The sequence below is a fragment of the Gobius niger genome (assembly GCF_951799975.1).
Source record: "Gobius niger genome assembly, chromosome: 8".
NCBI lineage: Eukaryota > Metazoa > Chordata > Actinopteri > Gobiiformes > Gobiidae > Gobius > Gobius niger.
Genome location: NC_136859.1, coordinates 28,530,179 through 28,554,226, shown reverse-complemented (window position 1 = coordinate 28,554,226; position 24,048 = coordinate 28,530,179). Strand labels below are relative to the sequence as shown.

General features: G+C 41.7%; 4 protein-coding genes across 4 annotated transcripts; 3 read left to right on the top strand and 1 right to left on the bottom strand.

The window, feature by feature from the left end:
- The first annotated feature begins 27 nt into the window (after positions 1-27).
- On the top strand, positions 28-7,619 carry rhbdl2 (rhomboid, veinlet-like 2). The gene is made up of 8 exons (XM_079561271.1): positions 28-47; positions 1,183-1,432; positions 4,249-4,397; positions 6,113-6,225; positions 6,326-6,426; positions 6,519-6,579; positions 6,650-6,711; positions 7,224-7,619. Exons 2-8 carry the CDS (start codon positions 1,196-1,198, stop codon positions 7,401-7,403), a joined length of 903 nt encoding a protein of 300 aa, XP_079417397.1. The 5' UTR covers positions 28-47; positions 1,183-1,195; the 3' UTR covers positions 7,404-7,619.
- Positions 7,620-9,697: 2,078 nt separating this feature from the next.
- gja9a (gap junction protein alpha 9a) lies at positions 9,698-11,459 on the top strand. Its single transcript, XM_079561206.1, has 2 exons — positions 9,698-9,767; positions 9,934-11,459. Exons 1-2 carry the CDS (start codon positions 9,706-9,708, stop codon positions 11,420-11,422), a joined length of 1,551 nt encoding a protein of 516 aa, XP_079417332.1. The 5' UTR covers positions 9,698-9,705; the 3' UTR covers positions 11,423-11,459.
- Positions 11,460-11,696: 237 nt separating this feature from the next.
- On the bottom strand, positions 11,697-12,796 carry LOC306967184 (c-Myc-binding protein-like). Its single transcript, XM_079562102.1, has 5 exons — positions 12,686-12,796; positions 12,366-12,438; positions 12,188-12,236; positions 11,958-12,087; positions 11,697-11,884 (listed from the first exon to the last, which is right to left on the bottom strand). Exons 1-5 carry the CDS (start codon positions 12,701-12,703, stop codon positions 11,846-11,848), a joined length of 309 nt encoding a protein of 102 aa, XP_079418228.1. The 5' UTR covers positions 12,704-12,796; the 3' UTR covers positions 11,697-11,845.
- Positions 12,797-13,376: 580 nt separating this feature from the next.
- rragca (Ras-related GTP binding Ca) lies at positions 13,377-23,555 on the top strand. The gene is made up of 7 exons (XM_079561949.1): positions 13,377-13,753; positions 15,899-16,102; positions 17,247-17,446; positions 18,575-18,689; positions 19,127-19,269; positions 19,824-19,972; positions 22,165-23,555. Exons 1-7 carry the CDS (start codon positions 13,568-13,570, stop codon positions 22,317-22,319), a joined length of 1,152 nt encoding a protein of 383 aa, XP_079418075.1. The 5' UTR covers positions 13,377-13,567; the 3' UTR covers positions 22,320-23,555.
- Positions 23,556-24,048: the final 493 nt, after the last annotated feature.

Here is a 24,048-nt window from a genome sequence, read left to right as displayed (position 1 = left end):
TGGGGGTTGTCTTCTCTGCCTTCCTTCCTGGAGTTTGCTGACTGTGAGTATAAGCCCAGCAACACATCTGACAATGAGTCGAATGAAGTAGAATATCAGTCCTAGTTTATTCTGTCTGTGTGAAATGCGTTTGTTTGAGCAGCAGCAGTTTACTCGTTTATATCAAAAGTGGCAACCTGGTTTTTTCTTATGGAAATGTATTAGAAACGCCCTGTCATCAGGAAAGCACATGCTGTTGTTTTATGTTTACTGCGCTTTCACATTCACTTGTGCGGCATTTTGGCAAGATAGGAAATCTACAATCTTTATTAGGTCGTCCAAAGACCGAGATGGTTCATAGATCAAACAAAAAGCCTAGTTATCACGTGCACTAGTTGTCTAATGCCAATAGCCTAATGTTTAACTCATGTAGTCCAGTTTAGCCAATAACAAAATGTGCATTTTTGCCTGTGGAGACCAAAAATACAAATAAAAAATAAACTAAATGGACATTCATTTTCTAATGGAAACAAACTGCAGAATATTCACAAGAAGGTTATTTTTTTACACTTTTGCTTTTCCATAATCATCTAAATGCGAAATTGTGTGTCAACATCTCAACTTAATATTTTGAAAGGTTTTTCCAATAACTTCTAGCCTGATACATTGAGCTTTGAACAGAAAAAAAAAATCCAATAGTTATTGGTATAGTAAAGACTAAATAGGTCAAGGTTTCTATTCATATCCATAAATTTAGCTCATTTTGCCACCACAAAGGTACATTTTACGTATTAAGGCAAAAAACATGAATTCAAATGCAATACATTTCTTTATGCCAGTCATCTCCAGCAAAAGTTTCATTTAAGTTTATGAATTGATTGATTTTTTCCTATTAAGCTGCAGTGGCGCACATCTTAAAGCTGGGAGAACTGATTTAGAGGAGTCATTTTTATAGTCTGAACTATTTCCATGGAGGGCCGCCCTGCTTTGTTCTGCCATCTCATGGAGCTGCACACACGCAGGAAACCTGAATTCACATGAAGAATTGCGATGTGCGGGATGATATGTATACAGTGAAATTGGGGATTGGGGGTTCCCTTTACTATAAAAAAAACACATAATGTAAAAGAAAAAGATGCTTCATATTATACAAATCAAGTGTAGGTTGTTTTTCACTGATTGATTTTCACATTGCTTCACCAGTCGAGCGGCGGGGATGGACCAAGACCCGGAGTCCAATGAGCCGTTTCCGGTGGACAGGGACGGGAGACGGTTCAGGGTCGTGGATGACGAGGCCGAGGCGGACGGGGGCGGCAGGAAGTTGGGATGTTGTGAGAAGTTCCAGCGCACCGTGTCCAGATGGATGCTTCCGGAAAAGAGCCGCGTCTCCTATCTGGAACGGGCCAACTGCTGCCCGCCCCCCATCTTCATCATCCTCATCAGTATAGCCGAGGTGAGAGACAACCTGCCCTGGATACATCACAACACTATGGATTGTATGGACTGTTTATGTAACGGCAGCACACACTGACTCATTACTGTATGGATTTACTATGGAGGCTTTAAATGGGACAGATATTTAGGTGAGGTTAAAATAGGCTGTGCCATTTTTTTGTCCCTGGTAATAAATTAATACTAGGGCAGTGCAATTCATAAGCAGTCTCAATCCTTTATCAGCAGAGGGCTTTTTAATTGACAGCTTATTCTGTGCCATTAACATTATTATTGTAGCCTTGTCTCGAAGCCATTTTGCTGAAGCAGGAACAGCCTTATCCACAAATCCAGTCCATAAGCATAAACACCCTGGCACCCAAGATGATTTTTAGAACTATACTCGTGCTCAAACACCTTTTTAGAATACACAGAAAGTAGTAAAATTATGTTCATTATTTTTTTCCCTTTGGATTCCCCCATTAAAGTCTATTTGGTGTTCAAAACTAGTATTAAGAGAAATTGTGGCTTTGGCCACCACGGGGAGGTTTGGCCCTCCATCATTTGACATGGGTAAATTACGCTGTCAAGTGTCCCGTTTTGCCATATTTTGTCCCTCTTTCCTGCCGTCTTGCCGCTTTTATCCTGTAAATTTCCTGTATTATAATAAAATAATTTAAAAAGCGCTCCTCTGCCTCTCCGAACTGAACTCTATCATTAGCCTCGTGAGAACTGCCACCTGCAGAAGCATAGCTGTCAAGTGTCCCGTTTTGGCCGGGAAACTGTCGTATTCTGACCCGTCTTTGAGCTTGACTGGGCTGGTGGGACGGCTCGCGCTGGGCGGCCGAAAAATTTCCCGTATTTTTCCAAACCCGAAACTTGATAGGTATGGGTAAAAGATCAGCCAGCACTTGGCAAACTTACCTACACCTGCACACAGAACATTGACGGTAATAAATGCATTCTTCAGAAATATTGTTTAATTTGTAATGTTGTCTTACAGTTTTGCAGCAATATAGGCGAGGTCTCTTAGCTCGGACAGATAGTACATCAGAACAAGACAAGGCCGTGGGAACCCAGGGTGCTGAGGGCGCTGCAGCACCCCCTGGTGGATAGTTTGTGAACTGCAGGCAATATTAACCCCTTAACTCCCACCTGAAATGAGCACATTTTCTCCAGCTTTACCCCAGTCCAAAAGGTTCTGGAAAAAAGGTGTGAAAATAGCAACAAAACTGAGACGAAAACAAGGATGAAAATGTGAAAAAGGTGAGAAAACATTGGTGAAAAAGTGACAAAAAATGGACAAAAATGGACAAAAAAGTGAGAATTTGACAAAAAAGTGAGAATTTGACAAAAAATGCGAATAATTTGACGAAAAAGTGACAAAAAATGTCGAAAAAATGGAAAAGTGAGAAAAAATTGACGAAAAATTTAGAAAAAAACGGACAAAAAAGTGATAAGAATTTGACAAAAAAAATGCGAATAATTTGACAAAAAAGTGACAAAAAAAACACGAAAATTTGACAAAAATGAGATGACCGCCCAACAAGGATTTGGGTAAAGCTGAACTGGAGAAAATGCTCTCGGTTCAGGCGGGAGTTAAGAGGTTAATAAATAGGATTTATGCACAGAAAAAATATTTTGGGGGTAAATCTTGTCCCACAGCACCCCCTAACTAAAATATCTTCCCACGGCTCTGGAATAAGATCAACAGCAGCTTCCTTTTGGTCTGAGGGCAAACAAACACTTTCTGACTGCTGCCTGACATTACTGTATTAATATCAGCAACTGGACGTACATAATTTCACTGTTTAAAGTCTCATTTGATATTTGTTCAGCAAGAATCAAGGGTAGACGGCTACATACAGACTGTCACTGACTACATGACTTTTTTATTGGTGAAGTTTTGACTCTCACCAGATTAGTAATGACTCTAATTTCATTGTTTTTAGTGAATGACTTGACAAACAGCCAGTGATCGGCTTTCTCTGTATGATGATGCTGCTCCGCTCTGCAAACATAACACAGTTTTAGACATTTGGGTTGAGAAAACAATCCCCGTTTTGAGGAATGTGAGCAGTCAGCAGGTGGTCATGTGAAAAGTAGGTTACCGCAAGGCTTGCCTTGTGCAAAGGGGCTGAAACACTACAGCAGAGTTCACCGTTTTTGGGGGCTATAATAGCAGAAATGATGGTTTACGGTGGATTGTGACACGGGGTTGGGTTTTGGCTACAGCTGTGTCATTTCATGCAATGTGTGTGGGTTGCTGGTCTTGATCAATCCACTATGCTTGAAGTATTTTCAATTTCACACGATTGTCAGAATTCAGAAGTCATTTGTGTTAAAAGAGTGGATCGCCTTTTTGAATAAAGAGCACAAAGATTACAATATATCAAATGTGTTTAGAACTGATTTTATTTACGACAACGGTAAGTTTCGTAGTTAAGACCAGGGTCATAGATTTAATCATTTACTGTCAATTCATACACAACAAGCGTTCCTTTATGAGTGAGAGGGGCCTATTCACATTGCACTAAATGTCAATGAACACAGTTGGATAGGCTTTTCATTTAGACACAGAAGCTGCGTAAGATTAACTGAGCTGGTGCGTCTCTGAAAGCATCCACTGTGCTTCATGGGGTCTGTCAGAATACTTCACTTCTCTTTACACAAATGCACCACACTCTAGAAGAAATGTACAGTGTATGCACCGAATGTAAACAACAATGATTCAACAAAAAAGTCTGATAGAACCTAGCAATTCTAAGGCTGTGTTTTATCTGAAGACAGTCGTAGAAAGACTCATTTATCAAATATTTTCACTGTGTGTGTTTTTAGTTAGCGGTGTTCATCTACTACGCCGTGTGGAAGCCTCAGAAGCAGTGGGTGACCCTGGATCAAGGCATCTGGGAGAGCCCTCTGACGTACAAGCCCGAGCGCAGGGAGGAGGCCTGGCGCTTCGTCTCCTACATGTTCGTCCACGCCGGGTAAGAGCGGTTTGTGGATCAGTGATTCATCAAAGAGTGGTCAGGACAAATCAGGCGACGCCACAGGCCCCACACACAGTAACCACCGGTCTATCGTCGAATTTATAATCTGGTCTGACTCATGTGTGCCGTCTCATGCAGTACTTAGCATGTTCTAATTGTCTTGTGCTCCGTGGATTATTTTAATGCTGACTACTTGCAACACTGGTGTGGAAATACAAATATACAACAAAGAGTCACGAGCACCAACTTGTTCATGGAGTGTGTTTACATGCACTCGAGTATCTAGGTGATTAATGGGGATTTTAAGTTTCCTGGTTTTGTCTGGTTCATGTAAACACAGAATCCTGGTTTCAGTTTTCTGGATAAGCCAATATCCAGGTTATTAGAAACCAGAGAGTACATGCACTCAAGTAACCTGGTTATTTTGGCATAACCTGGTTATGACAATATTCTGGATATGATGTTTACATGCGTCCGAGAAACCAGGACACTCATCCCTGTTTACATGAGCAACTGCACTATCCAGGATATTTAGGCTCCAGAGAGGGGCGGAGCTAGTGATAAACATGGTATGGAGCTAAATACTTAAGCAATGTTGCTAACGCATGGCTTTTTCGGACATTTGTCTGGCACAGGGAAAATGACTACCCAAGGAAACACTTAAAACAGTAGAGTTCTTTCCCGGCTTCAGCGACAGACGTGATATTGTCTTATCCAGGAAACTGAAACCAGGATTCTGTGTTTACATGAACCAGACAAAACCAGGAAACTCAAAATTCCCATTAATAGCCTGGATACTTAAGTGCATGTATACACACTCGGAAAGAAGATAATGAGCACACGTCACTTAGGGGAAACTAGCAAACACTGTCCATCGTCTAACATAAGCTAAAAAACAATGAAAAAAGAGAGAGAAGAGCTGCTGATCAACTCCGCAACTCTAGTCTTATACATTTTAAAACTCTTTATTGGTTTCTATCATGTTATTGTACTAACTTGGTAAAAGCCAGCTGGATATTTTAGCTGGATTTTACCAAGCTAGCTAAAATATCTCACCCTTAACCCTAATGACTTGAAGACTTGAAGAGTACAGACAGTGAGCTGGATTTCTTCTGCTGACTGAATGAAGCTCAACTCATTTGAGCTAATATCACAAGCAAGTCTCAAAACATAGCAAAACAACTAAGCTCTAAAGCAGGCATGACCAAAGTACGGCCCGGGGGCCAACTGCGGCCCTCTGATACAATTTTGGTGGCCCTCAGGCTTCTTTATTTTTTTGTTTTATTGGCACACATGAACAGATGGTACTTTTTACTGCAATCTTAATAATTCCATAATAATTTCATAATTAAAACTTTAAAAAGTCACATTTATAGTGAGACAGAGCTGGCATCGTGGTGCCAAACTGCTAGTTTTTTTGGGTTTAGCAGCTAATAATAATTACTATGAATAAAAGTCGGAAGATGTAAAGCCCACCCACATTCCATGTGATTGGTCAGAACCAGCAACAATTGAGCCCAAATGTATCGGTTTTAGCTTTTCAAGATGGGTTTTGTGAGATTGAAAATTCATATCATGCAGCAATCCAATTTGCAGCGTAAGGTGAGGAATGTGTCCTATTCCCAGAGCATTTAAAGGTTTTGATGACACAATCCAGATTTCTATACGCAAAAACGTATTATTATTAAAAGTAAACCCATGTATTTTCCTAGAGTGGAGCACATAGTGGGCAACCTATTGATGCAGCTGTTGTTGGGAATCCCTCTGGAACTGGTCCATAAAGGATTTGAAGTGGGAATGGTGTACCTCGCTGGTGTAGTGGCAGGTTAGTGAGTGCTGCTAATATCAACTATTTGTTTTTGTTAATGAATTGTCTCTTGTGTCAAAGCTAGTCCCTACATCTGCCTCATGTGTGTTGCCTTCAGGTTCTTTGGCCAGCTCCATATTTGATCCTCTCAGTGCCTTGGTCGGGGCCTCTGGGGGAGTGTATGCTCTGATAGGAGGCTATTTCATGAACGCAGTGGTGGTAAGTGAAGTTTTGATGGATGAAGGCATTAAGACTGCATTGTAGTATGTTTTTTGGTGACATTTTTACCAACATTTTTTTTTTGTCCACAGAATTTTCGAGAGATGATTCCAGTGCTTGGTGTGTTTCGCATCCTCGCCATTCTACTTATTGGTAAGTGTTCGTCCCAACTCACCATCTTATTCATTGGACAACTTTTAACAGAGCTCCATTGTCTTTGCAGTGGGCACGGATTTTGGATTTGCCTTCTACAGACGATTCTTCACTGATGAACAAGGAATGAGGGTAAGACTTGTCCTTCACGTTAATAAATTCACAGGTTGTTTTCATGTGACTTTCTTGTTAAAATAATAGTGAGCAATGGTAACGCTTGATTGTAAGGCTAGCAGGTTAACGTTCCGAAGTTGTCTGAAGCACGATTCACTCAAGTTAAACAAAATTGTGGGCTTGTTTTTACATAGGCTATTCTCATCTCGTCATAGTGGTGAGGATGAACTGTTTTAGAGAGATCCGTATGGACATGCATTCATTCACAAACACAAGTCCTTGCATGATCTCAATGCAACACGCCTCTGTGGTTTTACTCCTCACTGGCATCATCCTCCATTTTTAGATGTGTTTGTCTTTGGTTGTGAATGCACCAGAGCCAATCCCTCTATCTGCTTTTTTTGTGGTAAACCAGTGTTTCAGGTTTTTAACCTGAGGTCACGTGTCACCATGGTCAATTTAGCTATCTAATCTCTTTGAGCCTGCAGGCTAATCTTTAACCAAATGCAACTCCTCCTTCTCTTCCACAGGTGTCCTTTGTGGCCCATTTCGGAGGGATTGCAGCGGGCATGACCATCGGCTATGTCTTCTTCAGCGATTACAACGAGAAGCTGCTCAAAGACCCTCGTTTTTGGATATGTATCGTGGGGTTTGCGGTATTTTTGCTTTTCGCCGTCCTCTTCAACATCTTCCTGTCCTCCGCGCCATAGAAACCTCACATGGCAGACTCTATCAAGTGCCAAACACCAAAGCTTTAATCACACATACGGGTAAATGTTTTCAGAAAGCCTGGCATCCATAGGGAGTTGGTGCCGATCAGCCAAACCTCTTGGAATGATTTGCAAGATCAGATGAGTGCCCCCTGCTGTACATGTGTTGTATTACATATTATTGTATACTGATTGTTCTCAACTGGCATATCACAAGAGGACAAGCTGCTAGAATGAAATCTGTCATACATAATGTGAAATACAACATTTTCCCCATGGATTGTTGATTTAAACAGTAAATAAGCTTAAAGCTGAAATCATAAGCAAAATTACTCTAGATGGGCTTTCATTCTTTTTCAGGAGAACAATATTTTGATAAAAGTTCTCTGGGAAAGTCTTGTGACCCACTTTCGGGTCCCGGCCACCAGATGAGCAACACTTTTGTAAACAATGCACGAAAGAGCACAACCATTTCAAAACCAACGCAGGTTTCTGTTTTTGTATATAATGCCCTGTTTTGAGTTGCTGTTCTTAGTGTTTAAGATTTAAATGGTTTGCAGAGAACTGGCTTTTTACTGTTTTTACAGACCTTTTTAAAAGGTCCAGAGGTGGATAGTACTCTGTTACATTTAGCTGGGTACATGTACTGTATTTGAGTAACTTTTTGAAGTAACTGCACTTCTTAGAGTAGTTTATCACATAGTATTTTTACTTCTACTCGAGTCGTTTTATTTTTGAAGTAACAGTACTCATTTTGTTCCTCTTGCCACATCTGTCGGGGGTAAAAAGCTTCATGTGACAGATGAAAATGAATTGAAGTTTAATAAATTTAAACTTTTATTAACTCTTGTTGACACCAAGTTCTTGAGTAAATGTATTTTTTAGGCAACGTTACTCTCTCTTTAATATTTTGGGTACTCGACCCACCTCTGAAAAGATGCACATACTGCACTGTCAAATAAAAACGTTCCTGGTGTACTATGTGTGCATATAACGTTGACTCTTCCTTACACACATGCCTGAAGTCATAGGGCACTGGAATGGCCACTTCCTGTCCTGGACATAACTTCATGTTTTATGTTTTTGTCCCCTCTTGATAAAGTCCTTCAGTGAAGCCATTTTAAGTACAAGCAAGAGCTTTGTGAAAAAATATCTTTGTGCACTGTGCATCGAATTCTCAAGCATTTTTACTGACGCATCTAGTCGTGGGTTTACAGTACATTACCAAAACGGTATTTCTCTAAAAGTTGTGAAACTCTTCCCTGTGAAAAATTCTGTTGGAAATGTGTTACAAAAGTTAGGAATGCATGGGACACAACAACTTAAAATGTACACGCTCCCTCTTTCATTGTTTGAAAAGTCCCCAAATCGGGTACAGGACCTTTAAGTTATTGTGACCCGTCTCCCCCGTTGCTTTTGGCTCCAAACACCAGCTGCTTTTGCCAATGTGTGGAACATTGCAACACTGTCCATCAATACAACTCGCCCATTCAATATTCAATTACTGTAAACATTCTATAAATCTAGCAGGTTTTAATTGAAAATGGAAAGATTGGGAGTTGTTTTTTTTATTGCATCCTTTACGTCGTGCAACATTTGATCAAAGAAATGCACATAATTAAATCTTGTCTTTTGTAATTGACAAACCATAATCGTCACAGCACTTGGCTTTACACTGTAAACGTGACCTATGGTACAAGCGGTGTGATCAGATTGCAGTGAAGTATGAAATGGGACAGGATGAGCCATTGATTTGTTTCCATACCAACAAACTATTGACTTCATTAGCCCCATGTTTATCTATGGCAGCTGTTGTTGTCCCAATGTTTTTCTTCTGTAAAAATGGGTAATTTAGGGCTATCAATCGTACTAATGCACACTCAACGTACAACTAAAGCGCATTAAGATACATTAACCACCAACTTTGAACATAGGCTACTGTCATTGAGTACAAAAACACTATCTAAGCCATATATAAGAAAACATTTTTAAATTTGAACGCGTAATTATCAAAAGATTGTGCATACTTTTATTTCATTAGCTCCATCCCATATATTTTTCCAACACCATTTCATCTATGCAGCAGTGATCTCTAAATGAACTCATATAGAACGTATTGACTTTTCCTGGTCAAAGCGCAGCACAGTTGGCATCTTTCACTCTCTGCTGCTCAGTTGGTCCTACTTTAGTCTCTGGCAGCCGGGCGCGTTGAGTGGGGGCTGGCAAAGTTTGGGCTGATGTGAGTGGACTGATGTGGAGCCTAACGATTTTTCAAACTTTTTGGTGAGCTCGTCAGGACTGCATGACCCGAGGAGATACAAGTCACCATCGGCAGTCCATCCACGCTGCTGCTGCTGCTGCGAGGTAACTGACTGGCTTACAGAATGGATTCACTGATTTGTTTTTTATTAGTCTTGAATCTTTATGCAATTTGAAGTGTTTTCTTATGTAGCAGAGATGCTGTAGTTCTTTAGTCTACTCAGTTAATATATCTGTCCAGCTAATTTCCCTCTTAAATTGTGCCCCTCAGTCATAATGGTCGAGTGAAGATGGGAGACTGGAACTTCCTGGGGGGGATTTTGGAGGAGGTGCATATCCATTCCACGATGGTGGGCAAGATTTGGCTCACCATCCTTTTCATCTTCCGTATGCTGGTCCTGGGGGTGGCAGCTGAGGATGTGTGGAACGACGAGCAGGTTGACTTTATATGCAACACTGAGCAGCCCGGGTGCAGAAACGTGTGCTACGACAAGGCCTTTCCCATCTCTCTCATCCGCTACTGGGTGTTGCAAGTCATTTTTGTATCTTCCCCCTCATTGGTTTACATGGGCCATGCTCTGTACAGGCTGCGGGCGCTGGAGAAAGAGCGGCAGAAGAAAAAAGCACTTCTGAAGAGAGAACTGGAGTTGGTGGATGTGGAGTCAGTGGAGACCAGGAAGAAAATTGAGCGGGAGATGAAGCAGGTGGACCAGAGCAGGCTGAACAAAGCTCCTCTGAGAGGCTCTCTGCTTCGCACATATGTGGCCCACATCGTCACACGCTCTTTTGTGGAGGTGGCCTTCATGACAGGCCAGTATCTCCTGTATGGTTTCCACCTCTACCCTCTGTTCAAATGTGAGCGGGACCCATGTCCCAATGTGGTCGACTGCTATGTCTCCAGACCCACAGAGAAAAGCGTATTCATGGTTTTCATGCAGAGCATTGCTGCAATATCACTTTCACTAAATCTCCTGGAGATAATGCATTTAGCTTACAAAAAGATCAAGAGGGTCATTTTAGACTTCTACCCGAGATTTAGAGATGACTCGTATGAACCTGAGGACTATTTTTCAAACAAACTCAAAAAAGAATCGGTGATTCAAATTTTCCCCACTTCAGCCCGTAAGTCAATGAGTGCTTCAGCTCCATGTGACTACACCTTTCTGGAGAGGGTCCAGGGCAGCGTCATGTATCCAAACCTCCATGTACCTTCAGCTTTCCTGCCTCTACAAAAGGAAGATGGCTCCAAAAGTTCTGCTCAAAGCCCCCCGGAGAGTGAGTGCACTGCCACTGTTAACAAGCCCTGCTCTGAATGCTACGACTTTCTGGTGACTCAAAAACAGGAGGGAGAGGGCTCTCTACACCATGGACAGGATAATGGCAGCAGCGAGAGGACGAGCCCTGAAGCAGTTAAACTTTCAGAGAAGTTACCTCATTCATCCTCTTTCCCCACGCTGCCAGTGAGCAACATCAGGCGGCCGGTCAGAGCGCACAGTTCCTTTAAATTCTCCACAGTGTTGGAGGGGAAAAGCTCGGACACAGACTCGTATGGTGCAGTCAAGTCCTGCAGTGCCCACACAGCTCCTGAAATACACTCGACACAACAACAGGAGAAAACCCTGAGTCAGCATTCTACCTCAGAATCCCAGGACGACTCCAGCTTAGGCTCCAGGCGCCTCCCCAGACCCCCCTCCTCCAGCTGTAAGGCCTCCACAGCCAGTACGTCAAGCAGCAGGCGAGCACCTGACCTGAAAGTCTAATCTTTTCTATGTTAACTGCATTTATACTTTTATGTCTTTATCTAAAGGTTGTTGATAGTTGGAGCAGGATATTTGGATTCATAAATTCAGTTGTTTAATAATGCAGTGTTGTAAATATCAGTAAGGAGCCACTGTAGGAAAAGGAAAGAATTCAAAACCAGTGTGGTTTCTTTATTTGTCGAACAAAGAAGTGTATCCTAATCACATAGTCATTTTGTGATAAATTCAGATTATTAGTCAAACTGAAGTAAGTTTGTTTTTTAAACTGGTAACAAAGTGCCAAAATTATTGTATAGTGCACAGGTTCAAGTATGTGGACAGTACAAATGCAAAATAACTTACACAGCAATGCAAAGAATAAGTTAGAGTATAATAAACTCAACTAAATATTAAGTATGATTAAAAAATGCTCATTTCCTAAGTTCACACATCATTCTCTGACTGGGGTTCAAATTGGAGCAGCTGTAAAGGAGAAAATGAAGGATTTCATTTAAAACAGTGACTTGAGTAACTTGGGACAGGTGCAGAGCATTACCTTTTCTTTCAGCTCCTTGTTCTCCTCAGTGAGCGCAGCACATTTCTGTCTCAGCTCCGTCACTTCCTGCTGCAGAGCCTCAGAGTCAGTGGAGATGTGGCCAGCAGCGCCCAGGTGCTGCTTGATGAATCTGGATCACCTTCATAAGGACACACACCCCTGTGTGCTTTGTATGAGCATGTTGTGTTCATGACCCTGTTGATTTAATCATGCCATGTATGGAAGGATACTCCAAAGGATTGCTCGGCTTTTCCTGTAGGTCATAAAGAACTACCAGAACTACAAACCAAAGGAAACATACGTTGGTTAATAACACAGGCCGATTTGAGTAGCTATTTTAATATTGGTAAAGTGGAGTTACTGTTTAGCAGGAAAACAATAATGGAAAGAGAATCAGTAACAATTTACCACTGGTGAGACTTTCAATCACACTGCCTTTCTCCAAGTATCTGCGGAATGTCTCCCTTTTGGAGTTTGGTGTCTGTTTAAGGGAAATCAATAAAGACAAGTGAATAAAAACGACCTCTTGTTTGTAAATGAGACTGCCTTCGCATATTTGGGCGTTTGAAAGAAACCACTTTCATGTGGCAGTTACACGTTAAGTAACTTTAATAAACGGCTGAAATAACCGCCCATGCGGCTAAGCTAGGTTAGTACAAGTTTACTTACAGTTTAAACCTTACATCCATGTAATGAAACAGGCTGTACATTAAACAGATGACACTTACTCTGTGATATGAAGCCATATTAGTACTTGCCAGTATCTTCAAATGTGACTTTATTTTCAGTTAGTTACCACAGCAGAGGTGCCGAGTTTCGTTTCGCTCTCCTCACGAGACAGGTCATTCCTATGACTGCTTTGAGGAGCTCCGTAGAAACAACATTTACATTTCAAATTACATTTTGACATTTTATTAATCTTGTACGCTGTAAAACAACCGACGAACAACTATAATTCCTATAATTTCGTTTTGATTGAATATTTGTATTTGTATTTATATAAATACAAATATGCATATCCAAACCATTATACCAAACGTCATTCAAAGCCATAATTAATTGTAATAGAGCTTATGTCGCCCTCTAGTGGCAGTTCCGTATAACGCCAGAGTTCTAGATTCGCTAAATGTATTAAAATTTTAAACTGAACATTTTAGCCCACATACGCAACAATTGGCACGGCGTGATCCACTTACAACTGTGACAAAATAATATGAAAATAAAATGACCAACAACAGCGTAATTGTTATAATCGTGTCATAGGTCGCAAAACAAGTCTGTGTACTAGTCAGGTGACAGCGACCAGCCTCAGTTGAGTGGCAGCTCCCTTTGACCAATCAGCTTTCGGTTTGTAATCTCATCAGCCAATCAGCATGAGTGGGTGGGCAAGAAGAGCTTTTTTTTCCTGGGGGAGAGGAAATCCTTAGAAAATGTGCGGTGATCATGGCCAAGTAACCGGACAATATTGACTTAGCATATCTTCATTTCTTAAGTCGAAGGGGCGCACGCCTATCCCGCATTATACAGGCAGGAGTGTGTGGAGCCCTGAACTGCGACGGGGGGGAACTGGGGGTAGTAGGCAGCAGCCGCGGTTCGGTCGTAGGGTCAAAATGTCGATCCAGTACGAGGTGGAGCAGCTGGCTGACAGCTACGGGGTGGCGGACTCGTTCCCCAAAGATTTCGGCTACGGGGGAGAAGAGGAGGCCGACATCGAGGACAACCCTTCCCCGTCCGACAGCAAGCCACGCATCCTCCTCATGGGTCTGAGGAGGAGCGGGAAGTCCTCCATTCAGAAGGTACGACCACCCCGTAATAGTTACGTAAAACGCACCCAAGTCATGCAGACACCGCTAGCAGCCACTTTAGCATGTTATAAGATCTACACGAATGCTAAGAAGACTCAAATAAGTAGCAGCAGAGGGAATCATAACCTTTGCTAATGTTGCTTGTTAGCTTCTACTATTAGCAGACTGTGAATGATTAACCAGGTGGATGGAGACGCTAAAGTGCATCTGTGTGAGAAGAGTGGGTATTCAGCACGTGATTGTTTGGTTAGCATCCTCCAGTCAAACATGCCCCAATCTTTATCCAGCCCCACCTATCCCGAAGGCTCAGGGGCAGGTCTGATACACTCGCTCACATGACAGCGACCACACCTTTCTGTCTGCAAGTCACAGCTCTGGTCTGAAATCAGTGTCCTGGCTTCATCCAGCTAGCTTTTATTTCCTTTTATTGAACTGTGCTCACGTGACGCTAGTTTAAACCAGTCCTGAACCTGTTATCGAGCTGCTAGTGCATTAAGCATGTGTGTGTGGCGCATTAGCATGACATATTTCAGTGTTTCACAGGAATACATTCACAGGATAGATCAGGTGCTGACTATAATAACAGCATTCCTTGAGATTTAATGAATTCTGTAAAGTATGGGTTAAGCCAATCCACCTGCCAAGTGCTATTAGTCACTGTAAGCCTCCCTCATGAACATAAATTAACATGTGATTTGGCTTTTCCCAGAGTTCTGCTCTCACTGACCAGCAGCAGACCACTGAGCAGCTGTAAATACCAGAATAGAAATGCCACAAATCCACACTTGGCTTGTGACCTAAACATTCATAACACCTTTACAGCCGAATAATTCATTCGTGCAGATATTTGAATTATGTTTTGTTGTTATTCGACAGCCTTAAAGGTGCATTGTGCCACTTTTTATGCGAGAAAAACAGTTGATTATTGTTTGTATTTGTATCGTGCGCCTGGGGCCAGTGGCCGTGTGAGTGGTCCGCATGGCGCCTTTACTTTCCATCACAGTGGACTCTAGGACGCTCCAGGATCAGTTGTTTGGAGGGTTTTCACTGCTGACGGAGCCTCTCACCAGAAAACCTACAAAACGATTGATCCTGGAGCAATGTTTAGGCCAGGAGTCTCCAACCTTTTGCACCCGGTGAGTTACTTTTACGGAGAGCTACTTAAGCTTTGAACTAGTATAATTATGTGACTTAAAGGTGCATTATTTAACTTTTTTTATGGAAACGAAGTAACTTTCTAGTTGTGCGTAGTTGACCTTTTTGTAACCCAATGGCTGTTTGGGTCACACCTTCAATCACGGTGGTCTCAACAACGCTCCAGGATCCATTGTTTTGTTTTCTGGTGAAAGGGCCCGTCAGCAGTGAAAAAAAAATCAGAATTCTAAAACCAATTGATCCTGGAGCATCAATGCTAACCACTAGGTCACTAAAAGCTAAAATTCGCACTGATAAAAAGGTGTTTGTTTTTTTCAGATATAAAGTTCTATAATGCACCTTGGAAAGGAGTTCACCTTGGAGAGTTTGTATATTCAGACAATATATTTCAATAAAATGAAAGAAATTACCTAATTGGTTTGCAGATTCAGTTTAAAAATATTCAGGACAAATACAAAATGCTTCTAAAATGACAAATAAAGCGCGTAAAGAAATGTAGAAAGGGCTGGAGAGCTACAGGTAGCTCCCGAGCCACTGGTTGGAGATCCCTGGTATAGACCAACGTGATCAGAAGTAAAGGTGCCATGCTGACCACTCATACAGCCACTGGGTAATGACCAGGACAAATACGCACAACTTGTTTTCAGCATAAAAAGTTATGTAACGCACCTTTAAAGAGCAATATAAGGTTAAACATTTCTCTGTCTCCATGAGCTTCTTGTACATTGTCCATTAAATGTTTAACTGTTTAATTAACTGTTTCTTTTTTTCATCTGGTGAGAAGGTTTAACAACATTTGCACAGTTGTTCTTTCTCATAACTTGCTTATCCACTCTTGGTGTTTATTTAGTGTTATTTATTTTGGCTAAAATCTTGCCAGGCACCAGCCATTACCTTTATATTTGTAACTTCACATCTTTCACGTGCCGCCATCATAAGTGCTTTCTAAAAAAAAATGTCGCTCCTGTGATGTCTTTTCAGGTCGTTTTCCACAAGATGTCGCCCAATGAGACGCTGTTCCTGGAGAGCACGAACAAGATTTACAAAGACGACATCTCCAGCAGCTCCTTTGTAAATTTCCAAATCTGGGACTTCCCCGGCCAGGTGGACTTCTTCGACCCCACGTTTGACTACGAGATGATCTTCAGAGGAACTGGGGCCTTGATATTTGTCATCGATGCTCAGGTGAGGAGCCGAATGCCGAATATTTCCACATACTGTTGGTCCTTAAGCACATGCAAGTATATCTTGGACATATATCATCATCATTATTATAGACTCACGGTGAGTTTATATATCGGACTATACTTTAAATGGATTATTTCTTAACCCACTTACATTAAAACATTTACTTGTGCTCTGTAAGTGAATTCTCGCTTCCTTACACCGTACTCTGCACATTTCCTTGTAGCCTCTTTAAAAGTGATGACAGTGTGCAGCTCTTGTTTGCTCAGGGCCACTTGTGACTTTGTTTTGTCACTTGAACAGATCCCAGGCCCAGTGACGCTCGGCTTTCAATGTGTAGTTTCTTATTTTTAACAATTCAAAGCTCCAATGTAATTATAAATCAATCACTGGGGGATAAAGGATGGAAGGCCTTTGTTCTTAACACCTTTTTTATACTTTCAAGGCTGTTTCTCATCATACAGCATTTCCACATTGACCACTGTTTATTTACATTGTTAGTTTTGGTAGTTTGCTTTTCATTAAGATTTCTCGTCTGCGCTGCCGTGTTAAAAGACCTGATGCTGAAGTCCAACGGATAGAACAGGTCTAATAATATAATAATATAAACGACTAAGTGATCAATGCACGTGGTATCCCAGTAATGTACTCTCTTATTACCCTCAGTAGCTAATGGACTGTTTTATGCAGCCATTATCGGATCGTTGTCAGTGTCAGTTTAAAGAGGACATATCTTTTATCTTTTTTTTACTTATAGCGATGTTATAACATTATTCCCTTGTCAAGAAAATAAATTAAAAAGTCTTGAAATAGTAATTTTGCTTCATTCACAGGTTTGGATGATATTGTTACTTTAATCGTCTCTTCTTCTCTGCTCATAAAACTTCACTGAACCTGTTCTGAGCTGTTCTTGAAACCGAACCACTTGCATTGCGGTGCCGTTGATTTGTTAGCATGTTGTTAGCTATTGTCTAAAATGTCGACATGTGGGATGGCAAAAAACCTCCCTTCTGCCAGTTTAGGGTACCCCATGTTCACAGATACATTTCACGTGTAAAACAATGCTAAAGTGCCCAAAAGCTCATTTTGAAGCCACTTTTGATTGTGTACTTCAATAAAAAGGCATCAAACCTCTCTGTTGCAGGACGATTACGTGGAAGCGCTGACTCGGCTCCATCTCACGGTTTCCCGGGCCTACCGCGTCAACCCCGAGATCAACTTCGAGGTCTTCATCCACAAAGTAGACGGGCTTTCTGACGACCACAAGATCGAGACGCAGAGGGACATTCACCAGCGGGCTAACGACGACCTGGCCGACGCCAGTTTAGAAAAGCTACATCTCAGGTAAATATTTAGTGTTTAGGGATCTTTCTTTTCTTGATTCTTGATACTCAATATGTATATGTATGTGCGGTGTGTATTTTGTCTCAATATCGTCTTAAAATGCACACTGCCTGACCAAAAGTAAGGGATTTGTATGATCTCTGGATGCTGCCGTTGTTCATAAGTAGGTTCAGCAACATTACGCACCAAAAGAAAGAGGTCAGCTGACTACCTGAATATACTGAATGACCAGGTTATTCCATCAATTGATTATTTTTCTTCCTTGATGGGACAAATATAATCCAAGATGGCAATGTCAGGATTCATAGTGCTCAAATCTAACACAAATCCATACTTTGACCTCACTGAGAATATTTTTTAATTGAGTTTATTTGAGCAGTTTGCTTTTCTAAATAAACATTAAACTTCATATCGTTATAGATGCTCAAAAGCAGTAGGCTGAAGCAAGAAAGCTTATGAGCACCTACCCCACATTTTCAGTTCATTTTTCAGTCTTATACACCCAGGACGTGCTTTAGCTGAAATTGCACATTAGTGTCATTCGGCCGTCATTTATGGCACCAATGTTGCGCAACATGAGCCGCAGAGTGCATGTGATGATAGCATGGTCGAGATTGCATCGGCCTAGTTTGCGTGTAACTTTACTTGCCTAATCTGTCTTGGCTCCCCCGTATATTGGAGCGGTCATACAGTAGATGGCCTCATTGCGGGAATCCTTCACACAATATTGCTAGATTCCTCTCCAGTCTTCTAATGAGAATAACCCCTTCACATTGTTGCGCTCTTTAACGATGTGGCCTGTTTTTTCCTTTTCTTTATAATATACAAGACTCCACGCCATTGCAGCTGTTAGCTAATGACCCTTAGGCTTGATTCATGTTGTTTGTGTTTTTGGATCATTACAGTACAATATCCTACTCTGGTCTGACATGAGCATAATTGATTGTTGTTTTGAAGACTCAGAACAAATGAGATTAGACATCACTTAGCGAAGTTGTTTTAACTTTGTTGCGGTTTTTAGCAGCTTCGTGTGGTCTTGTGACCGTGCACCTGCTCCACTGAGTTTAAAGGAAGTGCGACAACTGCTGATTTAGTTCCTGTTCATTTTTTTTCATTTTTTTTTTTCAGCTTTTACTTGACGAGCATTTACGACCACTCCATCTTCGAGGCCTTCAGCAAAGTGGTGCAGAAGCTGATCCCGCAGCTCCCCACGCTGGAAAACCTCCTCAACATCTTCATTTCTGTAAGGAAGAAATGCTTTTACGGCCCGTCATCGAGCGTGTGATTTGTGTGACTGTGTGTCTGACGTGACTCAGTGACAAGAGCATTCCGCAGTTCCTACATGGGTTTTACAAGCAAAACAAGCTAATCATTTTCAACTCCTCATTCTATTCTATACAGAGCATCAATTACTAAAACTTATATACTACTCAGTAAATACCACTCATGAAGATCCATTTTTAAGAAAGAAAAACATGCTAATTATTTAAAAAATCTTTAAAACATTGTGTGCTTGGTGTTGATTTATCGCGTAAGAAAGCAGGAAAAGCAGCCTTTTTCAGGACAATAGGCTCCCTGAAGTAGGCTGACTTGTTGGCCACTCATAGACTCTTACCTAAGAATCAAATTGAATAAGAACACTGAATATAGGAAAAATAATATATTGTTACTGTTTTTCAGAATTCAGGGATCGAAAAAGCCTTTCTGTTTGACGTGGTCAGTAAAATCTACATAGCCACAGACAGCTCCCCGGTCGACATGCAGTCCTACGAGCTGTGCTGTGATATGATCGACGTCGTCATCGATGTGTCCTGTATATACGGGTGAGTGCGGCCCAATGTTTTACAAACATGTTCCTTGAATCATTTTACTGCGTTGTTTAGAAATGTTTTGACACTTTCTGGATAGTATAGCAGATGTTCCCTCTCAGGCATTGTATTTCTGACGCCCTTGTTTCCTGATTTTTCTATTTCAAGTTATAATACTTGCACCTCATTGGTAAAATGTCTGTACACAGTGCACACAGTGACCGCAGACATCTTTGGTATTTATTACATACAGCCTTCTGAGACTGCAATTGGTTTGCTATTTAACATTTAAAGTATTTTTACACACATTAAATGAATAAATCTACAGTGACCTAATCTCAAACCAAATCAATTGCAGGGTAGTATTGTTTTGGACCAGTATGAAAGCATTTCTGTTTCTTCATGAGGTACCCTGTGTGAGCTCATGTTACTGTGCCGCACAACACAACGCCTACACATAAGTAAAGTTGCCATTGTGATTTTTCAACAACACCAAGATTGTGTGAAAACTGCGCTCTTTAGATTGACTCTATGCCACCTGAATTGTTATCTCATGTTTTTTGCCGCAGGCTGAAGGAGGATGGCAGTGGCAGTGCTTACGATAAGGAGTCCATGGCCATCATCAAGCTGAACAACACCACTGTGCTGTACCTGAAAGAGGTCACCAAGTTCCTGGCGCTCGTCTGCATCCTGCGAGAGGAGAGCTTCGAGAGGAAAGGTAAGTGTGTACTGTTATTTCTCTAAGAGGAATCACTATCCCATCACCACCTCTGACTTTGTGGAGATGGTAACAGGAAATATAACGAGATTACAATTTATTTTTCTTTATTTCATGGAAATGTTTGTAGTTGGTAACCTCCGTGTGCAGCTAAATAGATGAGACATATCCGTAACAAACAAAGAAGGATCACAGAGGCTCTGTCGGGTCCAACTCAGTCCTGTGCAGTGCAAGAATGAAACTGGATGATGTTGTCTGATCATTAGCACAAGGAAAACGGCCCTTGTGTGCACTAAACATAAAGCTAATGGAGGACTGAACTGAACCATTCGAAGTCACAGTGATAAACGTTCAACACTATTTGTCCCTGATCTACCAGATAAGTGAACCAGAGAAAATGTTATTTACAAACGCGCGGTACAGACTGTTGTCTTTGTACAAACAGGTGATGGCACTTATCTCAGCATTAGAGCTTTCTGGAAGTGAAATGTGGAGCGTGTGTGAGTAAATACCAGGGTGGCGAAGTGGTTAGCGCTCGTGCTTCAAAGCTAGAAGCTTCCGGGCTCGATCCCTGGCTGGATGGGGACTTTCTGTGTCGGGATATCGTTAAGGATTTATCGATACTACTATTTCAGCCAATGGAGTGCGCCTTAGTATAAGACACGGCAGCTAAATTTGCGGCCTTGTACGCGGAAATGGCCAGTGTAGCCTACCTCAATGTGGAAGTGTTGGGATGTGACGTGTGGCCACAACGCAGACGGGTTACACATCTCCAGCTCAGACCGCATACGCATTTCTCTGCGTCTTTTCCATGATGGTGTGTATGTGCGCAAAATTACCGCTCAAAATCAAAACTACTGGGGAAAAGAGGAAAAAAAGTAGCGGCTTATAGGCCGGAAATTACGGTACTCGCATCGATACTCCTTATCAATCTAGTACTTTAACGGTACTCTTATCGGTACTTTGAAAAAAAATAAAAAATAAAAGAAGTTAGATAGAGGCTACTGTATAGGCATTAATCCTTGGCCTACATTTATTTATTTTTACTCTACATTTGGACCTAATTTATTTCCAATTTGTGCATACACTTAATATATGGGAGTTAAAATACTTCACTTACTTCACCATTTTTTTCTGTTTTATTATAATCTAGTAAATCAAGGCTGTTAGATTTGGCTGTAGCTTTGGGGACTGAGTCCAAATGAAAACTTAGTGCAGTAAAATAATGAACTAGAGCCAAGGCCTGTTTTCTGACGCTCAGATTGTGTCCAGTGAGACGACACCGGCTCGCACTGATGTGCACGTGTGAGCGTGCACCCTCACGCTGCAGTGTGCGCTGTTTGTGGACAAATAGACTCCACCCGAAACTCTTCAAGAATTTGTGAAAGAAACAAAGTGCGAGTGGCTCGTCGGTCGGTTCAATACAAAGTTGATACGTTTCGCTTTTTACCGCGGGTTAGCGGCAGCAGAGAATAAGCAAGTGTTGAATGTTTTACACCGCGTGTCAACCGGCACACCCCGGGTCCGTTTTGATACTGGTGTTCGGTACCCATCCCTATTTCTGTGTGGAGTTTGCATGTTCTCCCTGTGTCTGCGTAGGTTTCCTCTGGGTACTCTGGTATCCAAGTTCTCTAAAAAGATGTACAATAGCCCTGGCTGAGGGAGAGTGTGTTTGAGAGTGCAAGTGGGGACGACAGATTAAAAGCAGCCCATAGCCAGAATCTAGCGTGGCGTGTTTACATGCATGAGTCCCATGTATGGTCATTAACATGCATTGTCCTGACAAACAAATAAATATAAATAAGTCAATTTAAATATTAAATCAGGCCTTTACATTTCTGCTCCTTATTGATGGATGGATCAAATACTGAGGACAAATTGCCCTTCAAAGGCCAATAAAGTGCACCCTCGCCTTACTTTTATTCATTATTATTATTATTATTATTATTATTATTATTATATTTTTTTTATTTTTTTTGCTTTTATTATTATTATTTTTTTAATTGTCATTACTATTTTTATGATTATTTTACAAAAGATTACGTTTCTGAGCACAGATTAAATGGTTACCAATTTATTGACCGCCAAGGACTCAAACTAGCTTTTGAAATGTGAAAGCCTGCATCCCTAGTTCAGACTGAAGTGCGGAATAATGAATTTGAGACAATGCTTGGTATGTCCTGTGTTTTCAGGCTTGATAGACTACAACTTCCACTGTTTCCGGAAGGCCATTCACGAAGTATTCGAGGTGGGCGTCTCCACACAGTGGCCGGCAGGTCCCCAGGCAGCGGGCTCGCCGTGCACCAAGGCTGTGGCACTCAATGGCACACCACGCAACACTGTCTAACAACCCATGCAACAGACTATTACAAACAATGAGGAAAAGAGAGGACGTCCCCAGGGGCCAGAGCGCCCGAAGGGAGGAAGCAGACTTCTGTGGAACGGGGCGCCAACGGTGAACCCCAAACCAGACAGCACCAGCCCGGGAGCACAGAGCGGTCAGGACACGCACACACCAACCAAAAGAGGCTCCAGTCCTCTGAAAACTGAGGAAACGCAAGGTGTGGTAACATTACAAAGACTAGAACTACACTTGGACACTTTCCTTTGCTGCTGCTGCTGATGTAACGTCTCATTCTGGACAAGCTGTGATGTCATTCTGGGATACCCCTGACCACTTCTGTGCTGATGGAGGAATAATACAGAGGAACTCGCTTTAGTGTTCAGAGATGGCCTTATGCAGATGAAGCTCGTCTGAAACGCAGGCGGCTTTTTTCTCTCTCCACCACTCACCTCACCCTGCCCGAATGCTGCCCGTCACCAGCTTATTATTATTATTTTTATGATTATTTTTTTGCTCTCAAGGGAAGGAAGTTGAGCAGTCTGAAAAGGGATTGAGCGGTCCACTTGACTAGCTGTGTAGGTGACTGTTGTCTGGGTGAAAGAGTGTGAGAAAATGTCTATTCAAGGAGGACTTCACTGTAAACAGTATTTGCTTTTCTGTCTTTCCGGCACACCCCGCTGATCATTTATCTTTTTACACTGAAATTCGCTTATAATCTGCTTTCTGTTCGCAATAAACAAGGGTGGAGATTTGCAAAAGCACTGCCAAATGTTGTGAAGATGACTACAATGTTAACAATTTAATGAACAGAACAAGGTGATGTGCAGAATTCACTTGCATGCTCTCCAATCATTTACACCAGTGTTTCTCAACTAGTGGGTCACGGGACAGTTTTCAATGGGTCAAGGACTCTGCCTAAATCAATGTTTATATGTAGTTTTGATCGTTTTTATTGGTACACCTTAGGACAGAACTCTACATTATTGTGATACTAAAATAAGGCAAAACTGCGCTTAGGACTTTAGGAGTTTAGTCCAAGTTCAGCTCTTCAATTTGCACGTCCGAGGCTAAGTGCACGCCCTGAACGTCCAAGTCCGAATCATGAATATAAATTTAGAGTTTGAGTCCGAGTCGAATCAGTATCGTCTAAAAGTCCGGGTCTTAAAAAGAGCTTTCTCATATATTGCTGGTTGTGTCCAATCAAAGGACTCCCCTCTTATTCTGATTGCATCTAACTATCTAAAACTTAAAACCATCATTTAAAAGCTGAAGGCCACACCACCACCCTTTACTGGGAGCGGGGACGTCTCCAGATCGTCTCCATGGAGGTGTTGTCCAAACGCAGTCAAATATGACCCTTAAATACCGAGGTCCTCATTTAACTCCATCCTTTGCTTACTGATTACTCCTTTTCTGTATCTAGATGGTCATTAGGAGCATGTTTTGTATTGCTGGCAACAGTCGGCTATCATCCTAAATGTTACGCAGTGTGCCTTTAAATACAGAGGTTTGTCGCGCTTTGAGCTTGAGGGCGAAGTCGATCAAGTCTTAGTCTCTTTCCCTCAAGCTCACAATCCACAGTCAAGTCTCAAGTCCTCAGCTGGATGTACGAGTCGAGCCAGGCGTCCTGAATTCGCTTGTAAAACGTGTTAAAGGGTGGGTCCTGGAGCTGCACCAGTTGAGAACCACTGAACACAAAGGAGACTTTCCATTCATTCCAAGCATGCAAGTG